Genomic DNA, 10,051 nt, shown 5'->3' with positions numbered 1-10,051 from the left:
CCCAGGCAGGTCTCGAACCCGCGGGCTCAGGCAATCCACTCACCTCAGCCTCCCAAAGCTCTGGGATTACAGGCTGAACCACCGAACCCAGCTCACTTGTACTTTCTGAGTCTTAGCCAAGACAATCAAAATCAAGGTTGGACCAGGCACTGTGCTTCACAGCTATGATCCCAGCACTTTGAGAAGCCGAGGCCAGAGGATTACTTGAGCCCAGGAGGTTGAGACCAGCTTAAGCAACACAGGGAGACATGTGTCTACACAAAATCAAAAAATTAACTGCACGTGATGGGGCACACCTGTAGTCCCAGCTACTCGGGAGGCTGAGGCAGAAGGACTTCAACCCAGGAAGTTGAAGCTGCAGTGAGCCATCATTGTGCCACTGCCCTCTGTCCTGGGAGACTCCAACTAAAAACAAAAAAAGTCAGGGTTGAGCCAGGATCCACAGCTAATGTTGGGAGTTGGCACTTAGAAGCTTGCTTTTTACTGGAGTCAGACAAATAGGTGTTCCCTGGGAACAACCCGAGGAACTCACTGGTGGAAAGACCACCAAAGGGATTTTGCATACTGGAGCTACAGATGGTATCCTTCTTGCCAGGTGTGTCTGGAGGCCAGTATGAAGCTGAAAAAGCAAGTGACAGTGTGTGGGGCTGCTATCTTCTGTGTGGCCGTCTTCTCCCTCTACCTCATGCTGGATCGAGTGCAGCATGATCCCATCCGACACCAGAATGGCGGGAACTTCCCCCGGGTGAGTGTGTCTGGTTGCTAATTTCTTTGTATTTAAGTCATTTGGGCTCAGGTTATCTCCTGGGCTGGAGACTCATGTCAGTACAGGACAGGAACATTCCTTCCCAACCTGATGGTTCAGCAGGTGTTGTAGAAACCCAAAGCTAGAAACAGTGATGGCAGAAAGAAAGAAAGAAGAAAAAAATGGCAATGGGTATTGCTGTCTGTCCTTCTGAGTTCCTGGCAGACATTGCTAATGGATTGCAGCATTTTTTCCCATTAAGCCCTGATGCAATCCCTCTCAGCCCAGTGCTCCAGACAGACAACACTGACTGTTGAGCATAGGCGAGTAAGAGGAAATCTTTGCCATGCATGAGCTAGAGAGTGACGGCACTCAGTGGTGACGTGTACATCTCCTCCAATCTGACCAGCGCCACCCGTCCCTGGTCTTGTGGTCTGGCTTCAACGGAGGAGGGAAGGATCATAGTCAGGCCTCAGGTGACAGGCCCCAGGCAGAGACCCTCCTCGCTGTGGCTAAGAAGCTGTGGTGATTGCTTTCTGGTTTTTTGGCAGAGCCAAATTTCTGTGCTGCAGAACCGCATCGAGCAGCTGGAGCAGCTGTTGGAGGAGAACCATGAGATTATCAGCCACATCAAGGACTCTGTGCTGGAGCTGACAGCCAACGCAGAGGGCCCTCCCGCCCTGCTGCCCTACTACACAGCCAACGGCTCCTGGGTGGTGCCGCCGGAGCCCCGGCCGAGCTTCTTCTCCGTCTCCCCTCAGGACTGCCAGTTTGCTTTGGGAGGCCGGGGTCAGAAGCCAGAGCTGCAGGTAAGAGTCTGAGCTGGCAGGGGCTTCTGGTGGCCATGGAGGGGGCACTGAGCCACGTCCCTGCCTGGCAGATGCTCACTGTGTCAGAGGAGTTGCCGTTTGACAACATGGATGGTGGGGTGTGGCGGCAAGGCTTTGATATCTCCTATGGGCCACACGACTGGGATGCTGAAGACCTGCAGGTGTTCGTGGTACCCCATTCTCACAATGACCCAGGTGAGGGCCCTGCAGACCCCTGGAGCTGGGGTGTGAAGTGGTCTTGTTCATGGCCAGTGTAAGGGAGGTACAGTTGAAGCAGTTGATGGCATCCTTAGGGGACCCTCCGTTGGCTCCCCAGGCTGGATCAAGACCTTTGACAAGTACTACACAGAGCAGACCCAACACATCCTCAACAGCATGGTGTCCAAGCTGCAGGAGGACCCCCGGCGGCGCTTCCTCTGGGCGGAAGTCTCCTTCTTCGCCAAGTGGTGGGACAACATCAATGCCCAAAAGAAAGCGGCAGTCCGAAGGCCAGTGCCAGGCAGGGAGGTGTGGGAGGGCTGTTGTTTGAACCCCAGGCTGGGTGGGCAGGTCTCACCTAAGCGGTGGGTGTCAGGGTGGTAGGGAGAGGCACAGGGAGCTGTTGCAGAGATGAGGAATGATGGGGGAGGGGAGGATACAAGTGCTGGGCCACTAGCATTAGATGAAAGCGAAGCTGTGTGAGCATAACAGACTGCGTGGGGCCTTCCCCCTAGAAGCACAGACAAAGGTCTCGAGATGAGCAGGGCTGGGGCAGCATGGTAGTTGACTGGGAGGAAAGGAGAGCTAGTGTGGGTCCAGGTGAACTGGCTCACTGAGGCCAATACACGTAGGCCCTGACATCTGGTTGGCAGCACTAGGCATAAGGGTCCCCACTTCATGCTTGCTGAGTGTGAGTCCCTAACTATAGGTTGGTGGGAAACGGGCAGCTGGAGATTGCGACAGGAGGCTGGGTGATGCCGGATGAGGCCAACTCCCACTACTTTGCATTGATTGACCAGCTCATTGAAGGACACCAGTGGCTGGAGAGAAACCTTGGTGAGTCCAGGCCCAGGCATGGGGTCTGCCCTCAGTGCTGTGGCGGGGTGCTGGAGGTCCCAGGGATTGCCAAGGGGTGATCCCCTTTCGAGGCTTACCCTCCCAGTGCGGGCCTGGTGTGATGGTATCTGTCTGCCCTCTGCCAAGGCGGGACTGGGGTCCCAGCAGGAGGCTGAGAGGCCAGGCCCTGTGGTGTTCAGGGCATGTCTGGCTTCTGTGCCCTGCCCAGGTGCAACCCCGCGCTCTGGCTGGGCAGTGGACCCCTTCGGATACAGCTCCACCATGCCTTACCTCCTGCGCCGTGCCAACCTGACCAGCATGCTGATTCAGAGGGTGCATTATGCCATCAAGAAGCACTTTGCTGCCACCCATAGCCTGGAGTTCATGTGGAGGCAAACATGGGGTAAGGTCAGGTAGAGTAGAGGGGGTCACGGCAGTGTAGTGTTCACGAGGGAACAGCAGGGATATTAGAAATAAGACCCCACACTGTGCTTCAGAGCAGATCCACAGGCGCTAGTACAGACTTCAGGTTAGAGAAGGATCACGTTGATTTCTGGCCTCCTGGGGCCTGCTCTCTGTTCCAAGAGCCTTGGTGTGCCCTGTGTGCATCTTCCCTGAAGGAGCTGTGGGCTCCGGATCTCCCCTGTCTGGTCCTGACCTGCATGCTCTTTCTAGTCTTAAGTCCAATACAGCCTCACTGTCCGTCAGGGCTGCCTTTAGCCTAAGCGAATCCTTCCCCTGACGTCCCTGTGCCCTGCTCCAGAGGCTGCCTGCTGGTGGCTGACCACATGGCGTGTCTTCTACAGACTCGGACTCCAGCACAGATATCTTCTGCCACATGATGCCCTTCTACAGCTATGACGTCCCCCATACCTGTGGCCCAGATCCCAAGATCTGCTGCCAGTTTGATTTCAAACGCCTGCCTGGTGGGCGCATCAACTGCCCTTGGAAGGTGCCACCCCGGGCCATCACAGAGGCCAACGTGGCAGAGAGGTATCTGCTTCCAGCCCTTTTGCTCCACAGAGGATTCAGGAAGCCTGGCCTCTGGTCTGGGCCGTGCTGCACCACATGGGGGCTGCATGATGCAGCCATGTTTAGAAAGTAGAAGGTGGGCTCAGGTGGTCATTCAGCAGCTGCAAGCGCTCCTTACCGAGTCTCCCAGAAAAGCTGGAATGGCTCTAAGTAAACACTTTTCCCAGGATGCTTTTATCTTCCCAAATGAGTATGTTCTGTGGTGCTAAGACAAACTGCCAGAACCAGCTGACTAACTCAGAGGGCATGATTCTCAGATTATTCATAGTTCTACAAACCTCAGGCCAAGGTACCTTCGTTTAGCTCAGGGATTGTGACTGGGCTCCAAGTCAACCAGGATCCTCAGTGTAGTAGACCTGGAATCCTTTCAGATCCACATTCAGTCCCACCAGACAGCCTTCAGCCTCTGGGAAACAGCCATGTCCCTTTTGAGAAAGTCAGTAGGGACCCCTAAAGATGTCAGTCTTGCTGAAATCAGCCCCTTGGGAAAATACTGGTCAAGAACAATCTAAACAGCCAGGTGTGGTGGCTCATGCCTGTCATACCAGCACTTTGGGAGGTGGAGGCAAGAGGATTGCCTGAGCTCAGGATTCCAGACCAGCCTGGGCAATTTGGCAAGACCTCATCTCTACAATAAATCAAGAAAAATTAGCCAGGCATGGTGGCGCACACCTGTAGTTCCAGTTACTTGGAAGGCTGAGGTGGAAGGATTGCTTGAGCCCAGCAGGTCGAGGCTAAAGTAGCTGTGAGTGTGTCACTGCACTCTAGCCTAGGCAACAGAGTGAGACTCCAGCTCAAAAAAAAAAAGAGAAAAAGATTGATCTAAACAGCGATTTAGCCAGAACCTTAAGAGTATAACAAGTTGAACTGGTTTTTTTTTTTTTTGCAATGCTCTGATCTCCATGATATCCTAGAGGTGAAATGTAACCAAAGGGAAAGAAAAAGGTCTTTTGTTTCTAGAAATCTGAATGATTCCAGGCAAGAATCTAAGGCATGGTTTTTCTTAAGGCAGCAGCTATGGTCAGTGAGGCTAGCCTAGGTTCACAGAGAAAAGGCCATGAAATAACTTCATTTTCTCTTTCGAAAGCTTACCAGACTGATAGATTAGGGGAAAGTGGTATTTGAGGAATCCTCTCTTGAGAACAAAACAGAAAAGGAGAAGCACAGCTAAGTAGATTAGTGACTCTTTGAACTGTGATATTTATAACATGCCAATTAAAACAGGAAGGGGCCTCTCGTGCCACAGGGCTCTATTTTTCTACTGATTATGCCAATAATTTGGGTGAAAAGAAAATAAAAATATGTTTATATATAGTTCCTATTATGTCAGGCACTATTCTAAGTGCTTAACAAATATTCATTCAATTCACTTGCATTCTTGTAACATTATATGGGTACATTCAGGTGTTATCCTCATTTTACCGGAAACCAAGAGATTGTCACTTGCCCAAGGTTACCAGCAAGTACTTGCAGCGCTGGTGCTGGCGTGACATGGCTCTGGAGTCTAGGCTCTCAACTCCAGTACTTTACTGCTGACTGGTGGGCGGTGAGGCTATCCAGAGAACAGAATCAGATCCCCAACGATCTCAACATGTTGGAAGGTAGATCGAATCCAACCAGATATGATTGATAAGGTATAAATATAAGGCTCCCCCCTTAGCTTCAGAAAACAGAACATGAAAGTTCAGGATGAAAAGACTTTGCTGAGCCACATATGTAGAAAACATGGTAACTAACAAAGGCACCGCAGAGTTACTGCAGGGGCTGCTACATGTGTCTGTGTAAATAGACGCTATTCCCATGGGAGTGTTAACCTGGCCAGGGGGTACTGCTCTGTCTTCCCTTTGTGGGTTGGACCACCCTATCCAGCCCCAGGTCTCTGACTCCAAGGGACACTGGCCAGAGAACCCCTGGTGAGCAGATTCTCAACCGTCATATAGGGACCAAGTAGAGAAAGCACGGAGGAACATGAGCACATCTTTGCTATGTCTGAAGGATAGTCGTGGGAAGAACTGCTTTGTTCTGTATGGTGTCAAAGGACAGAAGTGGGGTCAGGCAGTCAAAACTGTCGGTCGCTGGCTAGCATAAGAAGGAACTCTCTGGTTGTCAGAACTGTCCAGAGAACACTAGATTCTCATGGGGCCGGGATTCCTGTCCCAGGAAGTATCCACCCACAGGCAGAACGACTCCTTGATGGGGGGTTTCAGAGGGACTGGCTCTCAGGTGGCTCTGCTCGGTGGTCTTTTACTGCTGAGACATCACGTTGCGCCTGTGTCTGCCTCTGCCCCAGGGCAGCCCTGCTTCTGGACCAGTACCGGAAGAAGTCCCGGCTATTCCGAAGCAATGTCCTCCTGGTGCCCCTTGGTGATGACTTCCGATATGACAAACCCCAGGAGTGGGATGCCCAGTTCTTCAACTACCAGCGACTCTTTGACTTCTTTAACAGCAGGCCTGACCTTCATGTGCAGGTGAGGGGGCTTGCCTGGGGAGGTGACCAGGGGTCTCCGCAGTACTGTAGCCCACCCCTTCTCATGAGAATTCACACTCTTGCCTCCCAGCTCCAAAGCGGGGTTTTTATCTTGACCTTTGGGCAAAATTCTCCTTTTGTGCCAGGATTGACTCCCAGGCTTCCCACTTCTTGTTAGGTCCAGAAGGGCTGGCATCTCCACCAACCGCTTGCTGCAGCCCTGGTGGCCACAATCTCCAGGAGACTCTAGAACTGATGGGAATGGGTTTTTGGGGTCCCCACAGGCCCAGTTTGGCACCCTCTCTGACTATTTTGATGCCCTGTACAAGAAGACAGGCGTGGAACCAGGGGCCCGGCCTCCAGGGTTTCCTGTGCTGAGTGGGGATTTCTTCTCCTATGCGGACCGGGAGGATCACTACTGGACAGGCTATTACACTTCCCGGCCTTTCTACAAGAGCTTAGATCGAGTTCTGGAAGCCCACCTGCGGTGAGACCCTTCTCCCCTTCTGGATGGGGAGGGGTAGAGTCAGCCTTTGGGGCTTAGGGTGAGCTGAATTGGCTCAGAAGGGAAGAGAAGGCACAGAGTCCAAGGCAGTAGAGAAGTGGTGAGAAGGAAGAGGGGTCGGGCTTGCGAAGCATGTCTGGGCCCTGGGGAGTGATGCAGGCAGACAACTGACTTCTCTCTCTGCGCAGGGGGGCAGAGATTCTGTTTAGCCTGGCCACAGCACATGCCCGCCGCTCTGGACTGTCTGGCCAGTACCCGCTCTCTGACTTCACCCTTCTGACGGAAGCTCGGCGCACACTGGGGCTCTTCCAGCACCATGACGCAATCACCGGCACCGCCAAGGAGGCAGTGGTGGTGGACTATGGGGTCAGGTGGGGGCCGCCTTCTCTCTCGTGGGCTCTGCAGCCCCTCCGTGCCCCGCCAACCATCCCAAAGCAAGATGTGTTGTGTAGGCAGTGGGCAGGCCTCAGGGCTTGTCCTTTGGCGGAGGCAAACAGCTTCCCTGTGGCCATCTTCTCCCTGGTCCCTCTCCTGCCCCACCCACAGGCTTCTGCGCTCTCTGGTCAACCTGAAGCAGATCATCATTCACGCAGCTCACTATCTGGTGCTGGGGGACAAGGAGACCTACCACTTTGACCCTGAGGCACCCTTCCTCCAAATGGTGAGCCCGCCTCCTGGATTTGCCAGGGGAGACAGGTCCCATTCCAAGAGCTGTTGGTGAGGGTGTTGCTCCTTTCCCTCCCTGCTCCTGGGTGAGTTCTCTGCCCAGTGCCACTGGTGCTCCACATCCATCACGGGGGAAGGAGCCAGCCCCGTGATGGTCCTTCCCTTCCTGCCCACTTCTTCCAGGATGACACCCGCTTAAGTCATGATGCCCTGCCGGAGCGCACAGTGATCCAGCTGGATTCCTCACCCAGGTGAGCTGGGCCAGGCCACACAGAGAGGCGGGGGCACTCTCTGCTCTCAGCCCCTTCACCCACCTACCTGCTGAACCACCACGGGGCTCTCACCTTGGCCAACATTCCTGCCGGGTCACCCCACCTTCTGTGCACAGGTTTGTGGTGCTATTCAACCCGCTGGAACAGGAGCGGCTGAGCGTGGTGTCCCTGCTGGTCAACTCTCCCCGGGTGCGTGTCCTTTCAGAGGAGGGGCAGCCCCTGGCTGTGCAGATCAGTGCACATTGGAGCTCTGCCACCGAGGTGGTCCCTGATGTCTACCAGGTGAGGCGAGGGCTTAGTGGGTGGCTCTGACCTTGGTCCTCTGTGCCCATCACTGACTACTCTGCCCATTGACACCAGCTTTCCATCTTTCTGCTTGTGACCGTGCTTGCCCTCCAGGTTGGGGCGGGTGTCCTGGGGAGAGGGGCTGCCCATAGGATGCTTGCTGTTGGGATGTGAGTCTGTCCTTGAAAAGGAAGGGAAGGCTGGAGTGGTGATGATAATAGTAAAAATAGCCATTATAATGTCCTATCATTCATTCATTCCACATTTATTGAGAGCTTAATGCGTGGCTACCATCTCATAGTTTTTCAAATATCATTTGAGACTCATAAGTCTGACGAGGAATATGGGGCAAGTCTTATCACCTCCAGTGTTGGAGGAGAGGACAGAGGCCCTGATGGGGCTAGGGACTTGTCCAGGCCCTCTGTTAGTAAGCGAATGCCCCAGCTCCAGAATGCTAGGCCTGCATCTGGAACTGACACCATGCCATGGCCCATGCTTCCTCATCTCTCTTGTGCCTGCAGGTATCTGTGCCTGTCCGCCTACCAGCCCTGGGCCTGGGTGTGTTGCAACTGCAGCTGGGCCTGGATGGGCACCGCACGCTGCCCTCCTCCGTGCGCATCTACCTGCACGGCCGGCAGCTGTCCATCAGCAGGCATGAGGCATTCCCTCTCCACATCATTGACTCTGGCACCAGCGACTTCGCCCTCAGCAACCGCTACATGCAGGTCTGGTTCTCAGGCCTTACTGGGCTCCTCAAGGTAAAGGGCTAGGGGTGGTGGGGAAGGGCCAGGGGCCAGAGCAGGGCATGCATGTCAGTGCAGGGCTGCCTTCTGGCCCCATGAGCATGCTGCCACCTGACCGACTGGGGACCATGCGTGAGCCCTCTCAGCTCCCAGCTGACGGTGTGGGGGAAGCTGGGCGTGGCTTCTTGGGGAAGTTAGTCCTTGTCCTCCCAGGAGGCAGGCCTGACATGCTGGTGTGGGGCCAGGGGTCAGGGCTATGTTTTTTGGCAGAGCATCCGAAGGGTGGACGAGGAGCAGGAGCAGAGGGTGGACATGGAGTTCCTCATCTATGGCACCCGCACATCCAAAGACAAGAGTGGAGCCTACCTCTTCCTGCCTGATGGCGAGGCCAAGGTACCCTAAAAACACCTTGAGAAACTCAGCAGGCTCTGGGAGGTTTCCCAGGGAGGGCATGAGCCGGGGGCACAGACCTTGCCCTAGACTGACTACTTGCCTTTGCTGCCTCTGGGAGGTGGGCTGAGCAACTCCATCCACTCAGCGGGGGGGTATCAGTCAGAGCTTGCTGGAAATGAGCACTCCCTTGCCCAGCCCTGGGCTGGCACCTCCTGGCTTTTCTTTCTGTGCTGTGAGTTCAGTGACCACCTGCTGTTTCCCCAGCCCTATGTCCCCAAGGAACCCCCTGTGCTGCGTGTCACTGAAGGCCCCTTCTTCTCAGAGGTGGTTGCATACTACGAACATATTCACCAGGTGGTCCGGCTTTATAATCTGCCAGGTGAGCTCTGCAGATGGGAAGGGTCTGAAAACAGGAGGAGACTCCACAGGCTATAACAGGTTCTTTCTCCTGCCTCTTCTTTGTGTATATATCTGCTCCCAACAAACATATCATTTGAGACTGGGAAGCTTCATTGTTTTGGAATAAAGGTCATTCAGAAATGCTCTGGGTGCCAGGCACATTGGCTCACACTTATAATCCTAGCATTTTGGGAGACCAAAGTGGGAGGATTGCTTGAAGCCAGGAGTTTGAGACCAGCTTGGACAACAGAGTGAAAGCCTGTTGCTACAAAAAAAAAAAAAAATTAACCAGGCATGGTGGTGGCATGCGTCCCAGCTACTTGGGAGGCTGAGGCAGGAGGATCTCTTGAGCCCAGGTGTTTGGGGCTATAGTGAGCTATGATTGCACCACTGCATTCCAGCCTGTGCAACAGAGCAAGACCCTGTCTCTTAAAAAAAAAAATGCCCTGGGAATTGGGCAAAGCATCTCCCCTGCTCAGCTCTGGTTTCTCCTGGTTCATTCTCTCAGCTGTGGCCCATCCTCACATCTCTTTTTTTTTTTGAGTTGGAGTCTCACTGTGTTGCCCAGACTGGAGTGCAGTGCCCGCTCGACCTGCTGGGCTCTGGCGATCCTTCCGCTTCAGCCTTCCAAGTAGCTGGAATTACAGGCGCGTGCTACCATGCCCAGCTAATTTTTTGA

General features: G+C 54.0%; 1 protein-coding gene across 2 annotated transcripts in view; it reads left to right on the top strand.

The window, feature by feature from the left end:
• Positions 1–10,051, top strand: part of MAN2A2 (mannosidase alpha class 2A member 2) — an 18,656-nt gene that overhangs the window by 942 nt on the left and 7,663 nt on the right. For both annotated transcript variants that reach the window (XM_021708658.1, XM_008050238.2), the window contains exons 2-17: positions 596–745; positions 1,297–1,554; positions 1,626–1,770; positions 1,892–2,063; positions 2,483–2,610; positions 2,840–3,013; positions 3,417–3,603; positions 5,933–6,110; positions 6,394–6,596; positions 6,803–6,985; positions 7,161–7,275; positions 7,464–7,531; positions 7,669–7,834; positions 8,359–8,595; positions 8,851–8,973; positions 9,238–9,352. In XM_021708658.1, coding sequence (XP_021564333.1) covers positions 596–745; positions 1,297–1,554; positions 1,626–1,770; positions 1,892–2,063; positions 2,483–2,610; positions 2,840–3,013; positions 3,417–3,603; positions 5,933–6,110; positions 6,394–6,596; positions 6,803–6,985; positions 7,161–7,275; positions 7,464–7,531; positions 7,669–7,834; positions 8,359–8,595; positions 8,851–8,973; positions 9,238–9,352 — 2,602 coding nt within the window. The remainder of the gene's footprint in view (positions 1–595; positions 746–1,296; positions 1,555–1,625; positions 1,771–1,891; positions 2,064–2,482; positions 2,611–2,839; positions 3,014–3,416; positions 3,604–5,932; positions 6,111–6,393; positions 6,597–6,802; positions 6,986–7,160; positions 7,276–7,463; positions 7,532–7,668; positions 7,835–8,358; positions 8,596–8,850; positions 8,974–9,237; positions 9,353–10,051) is intronic.

The sequence above is a fragment of the Carlito syrichta genome, unplaced genomic scaffold, assembly GCF_000164805.1.
Source record: "Carlito syrichta isolate Samal-C Ts95f unplaced genomic scaffold, Tarsius_syrichta-2.0.1 Scaffold143305, whole genome shotgun sequence".
Classification (NCBI taxonomy): Eukaryota; Metazoa; Chordata; class Mammalia; order Primates; family Tarsiidae; genus Carlito; species Carlito syrichta.
Note: the sequence above shows the minus strand (reverse complement) of the source record. Positions and strands in the feature narration are given on the sequence as shown.